General features: G+C 38.6%; 1 protein-coding gene across 2 annotated transcripts in view; it reads right to left on the bottom strand.

The window, feature by feature from the left end:
* mink1 (misshapen-like kinase 1) overlaps window positions 1-16,643 on the bottom strand; it is a 29,612-nt gene that overhangs the window by 7,799 nt on the left and 5,170 nt on the right. The window contains exons 4-25 of one of the 2 annotated variants that reach the window (XM_024265732.2): window positions 15,327-15,509; window positions 15,133-15,243; window positions 14,963-15,053; window positions 14,753-14,883; window positions 14,613-14,667; window positions 11,137-11,215; window positions 9,995-10,170; window positions 9,844-9,913; window positions 9,563-9,773; window positions 8,497-8,604; window positions 6,147-6,320; window positions 5,900-6,070; window positions 5,407-5,673; window positions 5,200-5,279; window positions 5,014-5,117; window positions 4,837-4,928; window positions 3,220-3,243; window positions 2,761-2,912; window positions 2,500-2,617; window positions 1,117-1,233; window positions 807-915; window positions 248-397 (exon numbers count right to left, since the gene is read on the bottom strand). In XM_024265732.2, coding sequence (XP_024121500.1) covers window positions 248-397; window positions 807-915; window positions 1,117-1,233; window positions 2,500-2,617; window positions 2,761-2,912; window positions 3,220-3,243; window positions 4,837-4,928; window positions 5,014-5,117; window positions 5,200-5,279; window positions 5,407-5,673; window positions 5,900-6,070; window positions 6,147-6,320; window positions 8,497-8,604; window positions 9,563-9,773; window positions 9,844-9,913; window positions 9,995-10,170; window positions 11,137-11,215; window positions 14,613-14,667; window positions 14,753-14,883; window positions 14,963-15,053; window positions 15,133-15,243; window positions 15,327-15,509 — 2,773 coding nt within the window. The remainder of the gene's footprint in view (window positions 1-247; window positions 398-806; window positions 916-1,116; window positions 1,234-2,499; window positions 2,618-2,760; window positions 2,913-3,219; window positions 3,244-4,836; window positions 4,929-5,013; window positions 5,118-5,199; window positions 5,280-5,406; window positions 5,674-5,899; window positions 6,071-6,146; window positions 6,321-8,496; window positions 8,605-9,562; window positions 9,774-9,843; window positions 9,914-9,994; window positions 10,171-11,136; window positions 11,216-14,612; window positions 14,668-14,752; window positions 14,884-14,962; window positions 15,054-15,132; window positions 15,244-15,326; window positions 15,510-16,643) is intronic. The other variant, XM_024265733.2, reaches the window with a different exon arrangement.

The raw sequence follows: 16,643 nt of genomic DNA, 5'->3' as shown, positions 1-16,643 counted from the left end.
AATAGTACCTCATTTTTAGACAGAAAGTTTGTTTGTTTTCTCTGGGAGAATAGATTCTGGTGCAGACTCAACAGTGCTGTAAAAATGTTCTATAAAATGCATAAAAATTTCATAATTTCAGGAAAAATGACGAGAATTTTTAAATACTATGTGAATATTTACATCTCGAAAAACTATTTTTTTCAATTACATTTATATTTAAACTTCTGACTTTGAAATTACGCACGCCCATCAAATCTGTTCTCACCCCATAGTGCAGCACACAGGATCTCAGAGTTGAACTTCTTCTTGTATTTGCGGATCTCTGGTGTGTCATTTGGGGGCCGTGTGTTGGTGGGATTCACATTAACCATAGACCCTTTCCTGACCTCCATCTTTAGCTGCTCGAACCTGGAGTCTGGAAACAGAGGGGAAAGAACATGGAATTCTAGCAAGAGGGAAAATACAAAAGAAGAAAACAATACAGAGACAAGTCTGTAAAATTTCTGGAACGGAAACAATATTTGGATCCTTCTAACAAGCTTCAGCTGCTATAAGATCAACCAAATTCAGTTGACTGCTTTTTTTAACCAACATCCTAACACAGAGACATGAATTAAATGGTAACTTTTAATTCATCAGTGTTTCACATTTTTAGGGTCAAATAGAACTCAATAACTTACTCAAATTCCAATATTTTAAATAAACAAGACCTTGTTTAGCACACTAAACTAAACTAAATAACAATAACAACCAGAACTATGGGTATTTTCGAGCTTTCAGGGGTTAAAGTTCACTTGTTCCGAGCGTATGACCTTCTGACTCACCACTGATAGACATGGTATCCCCTGTACCAGGTGATTGGTACATGCCAAGATCCACAAAAGTGGTGAAGGAAGATTTTCCTGAGGCTTTTACCAAACCTCTGGACTGATACTGGTGGAGGAAAGCAGCTAAATTAGTTCATCGTTTTATTCAAGTCAACATTCAATCGGAAATATTTTCAAAAAAGATATTTAAATAGATGTGTACATGACCACTAATCTGTAGATTTTATGGAAAAGTGATGGCATACATAATCCATATAAAAATAGAACTGAAATGTGGGACGGACAAACTTAGAATCAGTAAACTTACGTCATAAACTGAGTCCTTCCCTGGAGAAGAGTGAGAGGCTGAGTCAGTGGGGGAATGGGAAGGCTGCACCACATCTGGCAAATTTGTGTAACCATTGTGATTCCTCTTCTCTGGGGTCTGCAAAGACACACACGGAGTAACATCACTGACCTAAATCTAGGATAATCATTTACAGAAATATCTATAGGAACTTCTGGGCTGCTTCGCAAAAATTGCAAAGTGATACATTAGAATAGGTCAGTTTTGCATTTAAATTATTTAAATTATTAATTTCAATTAAATATATATATATATTATGGATGCATTTTATTTGTTTAACTTGGTAAATTTCACTAAAGAAATGACATTTCCTTTTATTATGGAATTTATATTTCTAGTTATAAAAGATACATTTTTGCAAAAAGACATTTTCCATAACAAAATATAAACGTCTGAAGTTAATTTGCAAAACGTGTTTCTTTTTAAAACAGCTGTATTGATCTGCATGAAGAAGACTAAACCACTGAGGATTTTTTGGGGGGATGGAAACCTCTAAAAAATTCAAAAGTGTTTTTTTTTTTTTTGTTTTTTTATAGGTTAATTATTATATTAAATGGGGCTTAAACTAACAAAACCTAAACATATAGGACATGAGATCACCCAAGCATATGATAAACATAATTAAAAAATAAACAAATGAAAGGACAACTATCTTAATTTGAATCCGTATAAATGAAATCATGTCTCAGAAAATGTGAATAATGCTGCAAAATTTAATGAATCGCTGCTAAAGATCTGCTTACTGGAAACAGTATTCTAAGATAACAGTCCTAAATTTCAGAGTATTGACCATTTTTAATTGGAAATGAACTCAGTACATTAAAGTGTAACACATTGTTACAAAGTGTAACACATTGTTGAAAAAGGAGTCAAACCAGGAAGATTTGGTCACATGTTTATGTACAAAGATGGATATAAATGTTGAAGGTCAGAGATGCTTCTGTAGTTTCATAAGCCATCTAAAAACCCAAACTTTTATTTTAAGGTCTGCAAATATCTCAAAGATATTAGGTCTTAGAAACTAAATGGGTTTCTTTAGACCTGAAAAATGTGTAAAAAACAAAAAACTCAAACTTCTTTTTCATAAAAAAAAAAACAGATTTGTAATGCAGAATGTAAAATCGAAGGTAACATTGAACAGTTTAACAATGGTGCAGTTGGTCCTTGAGTATGAGAGCATTGTAGCTATCAGTACATGTTTACCCATTTTTTCCCCACTAATCGAAGACATTTTTGTACAGAAAATGCAGAAATGTTTAGTACATGTTTTATTGTTCTGTTATAGCCTGATTTCCATCATAGCATAACACATTTTATTTATCACTGCGCATAAAGATGACTCACTCTCTGCACCAGCATGGTCTGATCCCCATATCCTCCAGCTTCATCTCCTTCTCCCCCCTCAGCCTCGTCTTCATGAACAACCATGGTGTTGACTGAGTCAGTGTCTGCGTCTCTGTGGCTGAAACGAAAAACACAAACAGACCTTTGGGTGTCAAACCCTTTGAACTGCAGACTATGAAAAAAAGAGGACAATCTTTCAAAAGAAATGCTATAACGGTTGAGTTGCTTTGTGACTTGATCACATTATAAATGACGTGTTACCGATCTGTTGGACTTTCTTCCTCCTCGGCTCCTTCACCGCTCTCACTTTCTTCACTACTCTCGCTGCTCTCTGAGGAAGAGGAGTAGTCGTTGGCCTTCACCGGGGGCCTCGGGGGCTCTTCAGCGCGCTCCTTGGCATACAGGCCGTGGTCCTGCAGACACATTCAATACAGTTTATTAAATAAATTCACATAAAAACAACAGAAATAGATGTAAGACAAAACATTACAAACAACAATCTGCTTGAAAGGAGACTCAATGCAAGTGAACCAAACGGACGAGGAGTGCAGGCCTTAAATCCACTGAATGTAAATTACTTCAACACCAGTAAAATGATAAATGAGAACACTGTGTAGCATGCCATTCACCTGTTATTAGCATCACAAGGTCAAGTAGCACAACATAAATTCATGCATGAACACACAACAACATACACCAAGAGAGGCCAGACTTACTAACCTCCCCTATAGCCCTCTTGTAACTCTGCATATTCAAGGTAAAAATCATCAAAGATTTAAGAAAAAAGGGAGAAACATGAGGAGCAAAGACACCAGTGTTTGTTGTAATAATAAAGTGATATCCAAACTGAGATAAACAGCATTATTAGTGCTAAAATAATAACATAAAACACGAGATATTTTATGTCCACTTTTTTTCCTTGTTCATTTTTTACATAAGATGAGTGAAAGTCATACACATAATGGACAAACTTAGATAAAGATATACCAGCAAGTGAACTGTTAGGAGTAGCGATAAAAGCTATTAAGTATTTATTACATTTGATAGTTGTGTTATAATGTTCAAACTTTAATTGATTTTTATCAAAAAAACGTTTGTTTAGCATTAATTATTCATAGAAAGCTGAAAAGAACACCAACATATCAAAAATGAAATTAATTAAAAATTCAAAAGGGATCCAAAGTGAAATAATAATTGCAGAGTGAATAAAGAAGAAATAAACATGTTTATTTATGAAAATTCCTAAAAAGTAATATGTCTTACTGCAGCATGAACTGCACTCACTTATGTCTTATAGTAAGCAAATATGTCATGTTTGAGTAGACTTCAACCATTACATACAACTTAAACTTGTTTTCTGCAGCTTTTGTCTGTAAGTAAAACAAAACTTAATTGATATTTTACTCTGGAAAGCATACAGAATAGATAGAGCCAATATAAGATTAATATCCTCCAAAATGATGTTAGTGATGTTATTTAACTGGCAGCAGTCATCTACAATGATATTTTTTCTCTTATTGTGATGCATTTCTTTGACAATGATTTTCGACTAAACCTCAACAGCTATGAATACAAACATTACACACTGCTGACAGACAAACTCGTGTCTGAATGTCCAGACTAAAGCTTCAAGACGAGCAGACGGGCAGAGGGTGTGATTCATGGTTTGGCGGCACATCACTAAACAGGGATGAGAGGGCGGGGCTTCCTGTGTAGGTTTTTGAAGACGGAAATGACATTTATTTCTGCTGCAAAAGTAAAAGTTCACACAACAAATGATGATTGAGCTCATGACGTTTAGTTTTTAAGAGATTTGATTCAGGTATATTAAAGTTCTTTTAATCATTTCTAGTTTTACTTTGCAAAATTTTCTTTTACATTCAATTTTAGTCTTTTTTTTTCTTGAAAAATTCACCAAAATAGCAAAAGGATGTTTTATTTTACTCAGAAAATAAAATTTGTCAAATAATTTTTAATTCATCTTTATTTTCACATCTAATTTACATGAGCATTTGATACCTTTGTCTTTATTTGTGATTTTTGTGGCTTTCACCGCAGAACAAAATAAATGTAATATGAGCTTCTGTGGAGCTCAGACTTCAAAGGAAGAAACATAAAAAATGTACATTTAAAAAAACAGTTTTCTGTCGTACCATTGGGAGTTTCTGTCACAATAAAGGAAAAAAGGGCTCTAATTTAAAAAGAAACCACCCCAAATGCAATATGTATAACATAGGTTTCAAATAGATTAAAGCTGTTAATGTATAATATGCAACCATTTGTTAATTTCATGAGTAAAGAAACATTGACACATTATCTATGTAATGCTGCACTCACAGCGGGGCGCCCGGGGCGAGAGGAAGTACGAGATTCTCCTGGCCTATGGCGGCTTTCATGAGAAAGCATGGGCGAATCCATTTTAGAGGAACCTTGAAAAGAAAACAAAATCCAGAACGCTTTAAGAGAGAAGTTCTGATTCAGAGAGGGAAGAGCTGTGGGGGAGCAGCGACTCACTGAGGATGCGATGCCTCTCCAGAGAGCCGGTCTGCGGCAGATTGGAAATGATGCTCATGCTGTCGCCTCTCTCCCAGCGGTCGTTACGGCTGAGGTCTGGATTGCTGACATGAGCACACAATAATCTCAAGTTGCCATTTAGAGGGGCGTTAAAATTGATAGAGATCAATGTAATTATTTCAGTACCTGGCTCTCACTGGGTGCCTAATACCAGAGGTCAAGTTGGTATTAAGAGCTGTAGCGATGGATGCTGTCCTCTGAGGGACCTGAAGACAATATTTTTAGACATGAAACCAGTCTTTACCGACAATACCTTAGTTAGAAAAAAGTGCAAAAACTGTTTGGGGATTGAGAGAAGATTCCTGTCAGTTGAAACCGCTAAGCAGATGCTACCTTTGGAGGAAGCTCTACATCTGGCAAACGGATCCAGGGGCCTCGATCCTCCCTGATCTGATGTGCAAGTGGTGCCGGGGTTTCAGAGGTGGGGTCGGAGTTCTGGCGTACGAGCTCTCTGGAGTGGATGGGGCGAGGTGTGGGGATGAGGGAAGGATCCTGAGTGGGGAATGCGGACATGTTCTTAGTGGGCTGGTCACAGAGGGACTGAGAGCGAGGAACAGGGGCAGCGTAAGGCTTTAAAGGAACCAAGTGAGCCATCTGAAACTGCAGAAGACCGGGAGGGAGGTGCAGCCGAGTGGGAGCGCAGGAAGACATCACAGAGGGGAAGAGTACACAGTTGTGTTTGGGTTTGAAGGAGATTTTTTTTAAATGAGGGAGCAAAGTGAAAACAGACATGGAAAAGAAAAAAGAAGCAAAGTGTCAAAGGTAAAGCAGCTGAGGAATTAAGAGGCAGAAATGAAAAAGTAGTATTTTCACAATAGACACAAACCTTGCTCTGCCCCCCTTGAGGTTCTACTGGCCTCTGCATGGGTGGGGTCTGTGCAGATTGGACCGATCCTGATTGGCTGATAGAATCAGCGCGCGACTGGATATTAGTGTCAGAGACAGTAGTGCAGATTTTGGGGGAACCCTGTCTGTTGAGCTTACTCCGCTCCTCCACCTGGAACCGGACAGTAAAAATAAAGTTCAACTGCACGCCGCCATGAAGGTGCCTTAAATCGATCCCACACTGGTACCTCTCGGGCCCAATTAGGCTTGTTGTTAGGCTCCAAGTTTTTGTTGTAGTGGTAAAGCTGCGGCTTCTTGTCCTGCTGCTGCTGCAAAGACACCAAGTAGGCATGCTCCTGCTGCAGCTGTCTCTGCAGCCGCTCCGACTGCCGTTGCTCCTCCAGCTGTTTGCGTTTATACTCCTGAACAAAGATGGAAACAATCAAAGTACTGCAGAGATACAGAACATCTCACGGAGCAAACATATCATTTCTTCATTTCTGTTAATCATTTTGCTGGTTGGCATGAGGTGAGTCAGCTGTTTTTTTTGTCACCAGCTCTCAGGACTTCCTGCCTTTAGCAAACAAAAATAGTTGAACACCTCAAGTTAAAATTCAACTTTCTGCAGTATGAAAAAAAACCCCATACAATAAACTTTAAATGGGTTTTTCTAATCAGCAAAGTTTATATCAAATTATAAGGAGATTAACCTCATCAGCAACTATCAGGTGTCTGCAGATCCGTGGGTTTAGCAGCCATCTGCCTGGTTGGAGATTTAGCTCCCTAGCTCTAGAGTGATTGTGTCCTTAAATATAATAAGTAACCCCACAACTTTACAGGAAGCCAGTAAATTCTTTAGATTCCTCTTCTACGTGTAATGATATCTAAAAATGCAGTCTTCTGCAGACCAAACTGGGTGCGTTAAGATTTCCTGTAACAGCTATGAACTGAATTTGTGACAAAGTGTAGTCCTAGGAGCCAGAGAAGAGACTCACCTGCTGCCAGAAATGCCATCTAAGCCTTCACTCCTGCTACACGGAGATAGCACTGCGTGTGTTAAAAACTTCATACTTAAACCTTAATAACCATAATAAACCTTTTCTCCCAGTAGAAAAAAGTGAAACAGAATGAGGGTCAATTTGGATGTGAACCTGTAACTTTACACAGAACTTATCTGTATCTAACACATTCTTGTTAGGTCCCATCAATCCAAAACTACATCATACTTGAAGTAGAATGACTTTTATTTGCATGCACTTCACTGAAAAAATAACAAGCTTTGCAAATAGAAAAATCAGTCTGTTAGTTTCTGGTTGAAAGCAGATTTGAGGATGTAAACTGTAGTAGAATCAGGAGATCTTTGTTGTAAAATGTTGCCTTTGAACATGAAAGTTTCCACAGGGGGGCTGCCCTGTGACTGACCCTGTGGGCTGCCTCCGTGAAGCCAAGCTCAGGAATCCTGTGAATGCACTTTCAAGTGCCTCGAGTGTTCTGCATATTGAGTTAATAACCCCTCTATAAAACTAAAATAGACCTCAGTCTTAATTATGACTTAAATACATTCTACAGTAGGAAACTAGTGGTGCAGTCACAGGAAATGCGACAAATCTAGCCTTCAACTGAAGGCTGAAAAGTGCCCAAACTCACCTGGAAATCTAGGTCATTAAATGCCTTAAAAATCTGAAATAATATGCGAGCAGCAGTCATGACTAGTAATGTACATCCCATAATCTACTGGCTAGATTAACCATTAATATACACTTTAAGAAAATGTAGGGACGTTCATCTTTATTAATTTCAAATTATTTATGGAAGATAAAATATACAAACATAAGATTCACATAGAAGCAAAATATGCTAAACAGGACATGTTTGTGTTCTGACTGATTCATTGTTATTAATGAAATAATCAGACATCCAAGCTTGTGTGTAAAAAAACACATTAGGGAGTAGTTACCATGAGCAGTGCCTGCTCCTGAAGCAACTGCTGCTGAAGGATTTCTAACTGCCGCTGCTCTTCTTCTAACTTATGTCTGATAAACTCCTGCAGGAAGGTAAGAAGACAGAGGCGATGCTCATTAGGGTGATGACAGGAGAAATGCAGGAATGTGATTTGAATAGAGGATGGAAGCAGATATGAGTTATGCAGAATCTGTAAAATGCAGAATGAGGTGCTTGGATAATAATGTAATTATTAATTACATCAGGGGAAAGGTGCAGAGGCTTTTTTAGAAGAGGGAGCACAAGTTAGTTTATGAATATATTTGCAGCTCTGACTAAATAAAGAAGAGCAGACTTTGAGATTTGAAGCATTGTACTTTTGTGGGGCGCTGAGGAAACAAAAATGAGGTGTGTAGGAGTAAAAGGAGATGGTGCTCTGAGTGCAGACTGAGAGGACCCTGCAAGAGATGCAAGAGCTTCCGCACAAAAAAAAAACCTCTCCCCTCAGTAAATACACTAATTTAGGCCTCTGCTGCCATGGCAACCCACTGATGGAATTTCACCACCAGAGCAACTTGTGCCGTGTTGTTGGAGGACACGCCCACACTTTGTGGTGATTGGCTGCTCACGGACTCCATGTCCCCTGCGGTTGGTTACCTGCTCCCTCTCTGCCATCCTTCTATCTTCTTCCCGTCTCATATCGTCGATTCTCCGATGGGGACCTTTTTCTTGCTGCCTCACCATCTCTCGCTCCTTTCTCTGTTGCTGGGAGAGAGGAGACAGGGAAGAGGAATTATACAAAGGAAACCAGTCTGCTTTTTAGCAAATTATCCCCTGCAAAGAGCTGCAGAAAGGGAGTGAGGAGTAGAGAATGGATGTGACTTATCCTGACTAATACATGACTATTGGGTCCTGATGTGATGTGATGTTCTAATTCAAACATATCAGTGACAGTTTCTTATGTTAGACAAACAGAGATCTTAATTTATGCTCAGATCACTGAAACAATGATATTTCTCAGTGAAGAAATTATGGTTTCTGAACTGGGAGAGAAACACAAATCTATTCAGCTGTTAATTATAGATTCACTGTCAGCAAAGAGTAGAAGGAGAACAGAAATGCTAGTTTGGTCCAAAAGATAAAGCAAAAAAAAGTAGAAGTAAAGGCTAGGGGGATTTTCTTCAATGTTTTATCTGTGGATGTTTTGGAAATTACAAATTCTACAGTGGACAATATAAATAAATCCAATGACAGGACTTTAATTAATGAAAAAAAGCCAGTAATGATTTCTGACTTAACCTAAGTTTCTGGAACAGGAGTGTTGATGATGTCACAAAAAAATAGACGAAATAAATAAAAAATGATGTCATCAGCTCTCCAGCTCAAGCACATCTAACTGTCACTGTCAAAACTTTAAAATTATTTGAATCTGAAAATTAATTCAATTTTGTTTTGGAAAGGCAATAATGTGAGGAAACCAGACACATGAAGCATCATTTCAGCATAAATGTAAGGCTACAGATTAACATCTAATTGACAATTTTTAAGCTGTTTTTGCATCCAGTTGTCTCATCCTTTTTGTATCATAATGCCTTAAGTGATTTTGGGTTTGCTTTCTCAAATTTCAGCAGAACAAGTCTGATGTTAAACTTGAAATGTTTTCCTATCTGATGACAGAGTTTGGATTTAGCTTAAAAAGCATGAAGAATGTGTTTGACTTTACTTCTTCAAGCCGCCGGCGTTGTTCCTTCTGCTCTTCGATGCGTTTCTGCCGGTCGTGCAGGAGTTTACTCTTGTGTTCCTCCGTGTCCCGCCGCTGAGCTGCCAGTTGAGCTTGTTGTCTCTTGTGAGCCTCTGAGCGCTCTTTGTTCTCCTGCTGCAGCCGCTGGAAGTCCCGGCGCAGCGTGGATTCACCGGGAACATTGAGGATTGAACTAAAAAATTGGAAAACATTAGGACGGATGACCTCCTCTAACCTCAGTGACTTGATTTGTGTTAGCAGACCTTGACTCTCGATCGTCGCCACGGTTTTCATCCTCTTCATCACTGCCGCTGTATTCATACTCTGTCTCTTCTTCATAGAAAACAGAAAGAGAGTCAATAAAAAAACACCAATCTGGTTTTAGAATACTTAATTATTTTCTTTTTTCCTCACCCTTCTCCCCTCTCTTCTTGCGCGTGCGATCGATGTGATCCTTAAGCTGGATTCGGACCTGCCGTTCAGTGGGCTGGTCCCTGATGAAGGAATGCTTGAGCAGCTGCTCAGTGGATGGCCGGCTGGTGTATGTCTTGACGAGACAGCCCTCTATAAAGTCGATGAACTTTTTGGACCTGGTAGGAAAGGGAAGTTTAAGAGGAATATGGCAGGGAGGAACGGAAAAGTTGACACTATATTTTTTTTACATCTCTGTGCTTTTTAGTCATATAGCTATTTAAAATCCCTTAAACAAAAAGAGAAAAAAAGTGGAAAGATATTTTTTTGCATCTATATGATTAAAAGAATCATTCTTTTCAAACAAAAAAACTGTTTAGAATTTAAATCATTTAAATACTGTTCCACCACAGAGTGAATACATTTATGGGTAAATGGAAAAGGAGGAGCAAAACTGTTGGAATGTAATCCCAAACACCAGTTACTTCCTGTATTTTTTGTGTCTTTTATTTTGAAATCCGTTCTTATTTCCTGTTTGTTTGGTGATTATGAGTTTCTTGATGTGGGTGTGTCTTAATAAATAGGGCAATCACCCTCTCAGCTGTGACTGTGGCTGAGAGTGGAATCAGACAATTGTTTGAGAGTGATTTCATCGGTGAAATTGAGAACTTTAATGCGGTGCTCAGTAGTCCAGGTTCCATGCAATGCCGTTGTGACATTAAGAACCCGCCAACAAAAACCACAGGGTTGGACGAAAACATAATTTTTTACCATCAAAACAGAGCTTATCTGTCTCAGTAGACTATGAAGATTCTTAGTGGCACAGCTAGCCTTAGTGTTATTATAAACTGTCAGTAATATGCCGTAAAACCTAAACTCTTGTGATTTCAACTCATGACCTCGTTTTACACCAACAAATGTCAACATTTGCTGGATTTAGAATTGCAGCACAGCTACTAATTATTGTTTCAAACTAAAACAAATATATCATCTATAGATGTCTTAGATACATTTGTCAATATCCTACTGTACACAAACACGCCCTGGTACACTCATTCACAGGCAGAATTCATCCACAGCTCAAATCCGAACGGTTCAGCAGTCTAGTAAGGAGAAGAGACATTCTAGGCTGAGTGTTCACTCACCATTTCTTTGATTTAAGTTTTGGAGGAGGGTTCCTTGGAATTAGAAAGAGGGCTCTCATGGGGTGCATGTCACACAAGGCTGAAAGACATTTACAAAAGAGGATTACAAAAGCTATCCACAACTACCAAAGAAAGAGAGAAAAGCACATCAGGATAAATCTGATCAAAAAGCAATTCCCAGTCTGAGTGGTTGGTGTGTGAGCAGGGCCACCATTACACATTTGTTTTATGCTGAAGCAAACAGTGCACTGTAGTTCCAGTTGTTGTTATCCAACCTCTTCTGGTGCCTCCGGCTCATTGTTACACTGACTGCAAGAGCAAGGACTGTGAGTCACCCTGCTGTCGGCGTAGGTAGCTAGCTAAACTTGAGTGGATATCTTCAGTTTTACAGCACACAGGTTTCTGTTATACACTCTTGAAGACACAGCTTGTTACCAAAATGCTTCATTTTTCATGTTTAAAAAGGAAAAAACACAAGCTGTCATTCTAAAACAAAAGAACCACATGAGGGTATGTGTTTTATTTGACATGCAGTCATTTTAGGGAGGACTGACAGGATGTTGGCAGCTTTGATGATGTCTGGTTAGCAGGTAAAAAGAAGCAGAGTAATGATGATGTGCACACGGTGTTATTTGAGCTGTTGCATTTAAGCCAAACCAAAGGATAAAAGCTGTTTAGATCATTAAGTGTGTCAAAAAAGCCTAATAATTTACTCTATTCAATCAAAAGCAAGCTGGAGTCAAATATGTTCTTGTATTGCTTCTAAAGAGTTTGTTCTGACATAAACATTGAGGTCCTATCAGGGCTCATTTGTCTGCTGTGACTTAAATGTGTTTTTAAGTTTTGAAATAATCATTAAGTTATTTTAAAAACTGCATGATCTGATCTGTTTAAATAAAAAGCGGCACTTTGTACTCATTAAAATCTTTTAGATAGTAGAACATATTTAAAGGCCCATTCCACTGAAAAAAGTTTTTTTTTTTTTTTTGCTTCACTAGGGCTGATGGGAAATTAGTGAAGCTAACTTCCCCGGTGACAGTCCCGCCCACCACTCAAAGGCGAATTTCTAATGAGTTTCTGCTGCCCTGCAGAAAATAAGTCTAAAAAAAAATGACATAATTTTTTATTTTGGCTAAAAATGACAAAAATATACTTAAAGACCACTTGGAATGATTTTACAATAGAAAACAATATGTAGTTGGAGAGGGACTTTAAAGCCTTTGTATTTGCCAAATGCATATTCAAACATCTTACCTGTCAAGTCATGACGTTAAAAAAAATGTGGTTTGACGGGTTTTATCTAAATAAACCACAAAGCGGCTGGGACAAAGTAATATGAAATAACCAAAATAGAAATTTCAGACTATGAAACAAACACATTTTTAGAAAAAAAACATTATAACACCACCACAATTCTACATCAGCTGCTAAAGATGATATTAAAAGAATAATGTTCTTTTTAAGCCACAACTTGAACACTTTCCTAACAATGACCCCCTTTGTTGATCTGGCCTGCTTAAAGTAAAGGAGTCCAGCCTAACTAAAATAGGTTATCATGATATTGTGCTGCATTTTTTTCCTTCATCTTTATTTTTCCTTTTTATTAAGGAAAAGTGAATAACACAAAAATCTTTACACTTTTGTTCCTCAAAAAAAAAAACACTTTTTGTATACTTTTCTTGAATAATTATTTAATAAACAAAGAAATTGGTTCATGAAAATCTGAAAAAACCTTCTAAAAACAGGGACGAATCCCCTTTAGAAACCTAGTTCAGCAGTCCGACTGATGGAGTGAGAAAGTGCACACTGCATAATTTATAGCAGTTCATCAACATCAGCCTGACAGTCGGCCTGTTTGCCCTCCTGCTTGTCATTCCCAGCAGCTGCAGTTATGACATCTTTATTAGGGTAACTAAAAAAAATCTTATGATAACATATATATTTTAATTAGGGCCAGGAATCGATTAAAAAAATAACTAATTAATCGCAAATCTGGAAAAAAATTAATCCCAATTAATCAACATTGATCCAGCTGTATTTCAGGTCGGCTGCTCACAGGTGAGGGCGTGTCTGTCTTCTCTGAACTGTTTCCCTCCCGTGGCGTCGGGGGGCGGGACTTTCGCAGAGAACCGCGGAGTTTCTTCAATTTAATATTAGAGAATACTGATGCTTGTTCATGTTCATGCTAATTCATGTAGGTCCGCATCCCAAAATAAAATAATGGTCGGTTTCCTCTTTGGATTTCTCTTAGCACCATGTTTACAAAAGGATCTGACCATTTCTACTGAAAAGAAATAAAAAAAAAATCTTCACACCATTCAGTTATGTGAAAACCTCTCTTCAGGTTATTATTAGGCACTAAGAAAAAAAAAGGCATCAGAGAAAAAAAAATCAGTTTATCTCAAGGCAAACCATTCACAGAGATGCAGAATGAGCTGCTGAAAGGAGAAAAAATGTCTTGAAAGGACAGTAACAGTTACGAAGGAGCATTCTTTGAAATAAATTCATCCTTTCCAGAGAGGAAACAGCTCACAGTGCAAAGGACACATTACTTGGGAAATCCGCTATGGCGTGGGCATGCGTGGCTTCAGATGGCACTCAGTCATTCACTGGTGCTGACCAGGAATATGGTAGAACAGAAACATTCGGACAAGATCCAGTGGGTTTTAGAGATTTAGCTAGCTGCGGCAAAAAACACCCGAGTGGATTGAGCTTCACAGTACAGACTGACAACCCATCAGACGCACTGAAAGTAAAATGAAAGACTTCTCAGCTGTGACTCACCCTATCGACTGGTCTGAACCTAATGGAGCTGCAAATAAAACTGCAGGTAGAGAACTACAAATATGAACAGCAGCAAAGGCCTGTCAAAGCATCACAAACATGGAACCCTCCTTATTGATGTTTGTGAGTTCCGGATTTCTCTTTGCCTCAATGAAATGCTTAAGAAAAAAAAAAAATCAAAAGCAGCTTTTATCTCACTAGAAATGAAAATGTTAATATTTAACTGAACTCCAAAGTCAGGCTGTCTCCTGTGAAGTCACTTTATTTGACTTTTAGTTAAGTGTTAAAACCACAAAAAGGATAAAATCTAAGGATATTTTGCTACAGATTTCTGGTATTAAACTATGCACTAATACATTAAGTCGACCTGCCACTTTTCACATCAATTCTACTGTTTCTAAACGTTGCCTCTGTGAGGATTTCCTAGTTTTTGTGGTTTCGTATCTAATCCCAAAGTGACGAGAGGGCAGTATCTGCAGAAGCAGCCTCTGCAGACCAACCGTCAGCTCATAACGACACGACCTGGATTGCACTGAGTCAGCCGTCCATCTGAGCGTACAGACACCAGGGCTGCATATGCAAACCAGACTCATTCATGAGCTTCTCAGGACAGGCTTTGACATGGTAAAACATAATCTGTTGCTGAGCAGACAGAATGCGTAATTCCACATCAAAAGGGAAGAAATACTTACGAGGTGCTCCTTCTGCCATCTCAATGGCTGTTATCCCTAAGGACCAAATATCGCTCTGTAGGACACACAAATAAAAACCAACACCACTATTAGTCGTTTGGATTTGCAGCACGGTATCTGTGGAGAGCGGCTCGAGTTACCCTGAAGTCGTAGGTAGAGTCTGGGTTTTCGTCGCAGGCAATAACCTCAGGAGCCATCCAGTAGGGAGTCCCGATGAAGGTGTTCCTGCGGCCAACAGTTCTATCCAACTGAGCACTCACTCCGAAATCAACTGTGGGGAGAGTTAGAGGGATCAGTGTCAAAATACTACATGAGAACACATTTTATGTGTGTATTTTACTTCAACATACCAAGCTTGACCTCTGCATTCTCTGTTAGCAGAACATTTTGGCCTTTGATGTCTCTGTGGATCACTTTATGGTTGTGAAGGTGACAAAGGCCCTGGTTTACAGATGAAGATGTCAGACGCAGTTGGTGAGCAGTGACCTCAGCAGCATAATTGATTTGACTGGTTTCTCACCCTCAAGATCTCTCTGCAGATGTAAGCAATCCAGTCCTCCTTCAGGGAGCTGCCTTTAGTGTTTTTCACGAGGTCGGTCACTGACCCCGCCCCGCAGAACTCCATCACCAGCTACAAACAAACAGTATTCAGCCAAAACAAATCAACAAGGGCTCCATTAGAGTAGCAGATGAGTGGGTAAAGTGTAAACAGACCCAAAGTTGGTCGTCGTGTCCTGGTGGACTCTTCTTGACAAAGGCACCATAGTATGTAGCTATGTTGCGGTGGTGGCTGTATTTCTTCAGCATGTTGATTTCTGCTTTGATCTCCTCTTCTTCCTCCTCTGTGACATCCATCACCTTGATGGCGGCCAGCTGGCCTGTCTTCACATGGCGACCCTGGGTAAGGTTAATGTTGTTAATGACCTCAGTCAGGAAAAAATGTGTAACACAGGGGTAATTTACATTTAAATGACAATACAAATCAAACAAAATGATCTAAATCAAGGATTTCTAGAAATATTACATCTTGATGGCATATCTTTTTCAAAGTATTACAGAAAAAGCAGCAAAATGGGGTTCATTCAACGAATCAGTTTTGGGTTTGCGATTGGTTGAGCTTAAAGTGAATCCTACTGAACATCTTTCCATCTTGCCCATCAAGTGTGACAATAGTAATTTCTACTACTATTGCATTGTTCCCCAACCCCTGGCTGTGACCCAGTACGGTTCCATGGGAAAGTTGGTTCCAGAAAAAAAAAACACACACACAAACACACAACCTATATCTTTTTTTCGTTATAATCTGAAATGTTATTTTGGAAAACTACTGGATTCTCCCCACTTATCTTAATCATTCTCAATGCATGTCACATCGCATGGTCGCATGTTGAAAATAAATCCACTACTCTCTTAAAGAGGCTGCACTAATCGCTAAATTTACATCCCGAACCAAGTAAAGTTAACAAAAACAAACATGTTTGGAATGTTTATTGCTGCAGAAAAGAGCCAGTAAGACAGAAACAGAAGAGGAGCCTTTGACTTCAAAATAAAAGAAAGCTGAATTTAACAGACAAAAGCCAGGAGTCTTTAATCAAAATGTGGCTTTATAATATTCAGCAACCAGCCGTCTAATACTACAAGGGCCCTGCTACTAAAGTAGTGGATTCACATTTGTGATTTTATTTAGAAAATCCCAGTTTTAGTGACTGTTTTTGTTTTTATCAGTAACACCTTAAAAGTTCGACAAGGCTGAAGTTGGCATCTGATTTTGTGGCTTCCACTTTGATAGTTATGGGTTAAGGGAACCTCTTTATCATATTTTAAAGACCCATATGTTCTTGTAGACGTATGTCCAAAAAAATGACAGGTTTATTCAATTTAGCTGAATAAAGGAATACATCATAATTAAAAGACCACTGGTCCATGGCCTGAAATAGATTGGGGACAATTGGTCTAGAGGATCTATTTTATCACAAAACTTCTTTAGGCTCACCTGCCGGAGCAACATCAACTCCACCAGTAACCTCTACA

The sequence above is a fragment of the Oryzias melastigma genome, linkage group LG14, assembly GCF_002922805.2.
Source record: "Oryzias melastigma strain HK-1 linkage group LG14, ASM292280v2, whole genome shotgun sequence".
Taxonomy (NCBI): domain Eukaryota; kingdom Metazoa; phylum Chordata; class Actinopteri; order Beloniformes; family Adrianichthyidae; genus Oryzias; species Oryzias melastigma.
This window is presented reverse-complemented; position numbering and strand designations above follow the sequence as displayed.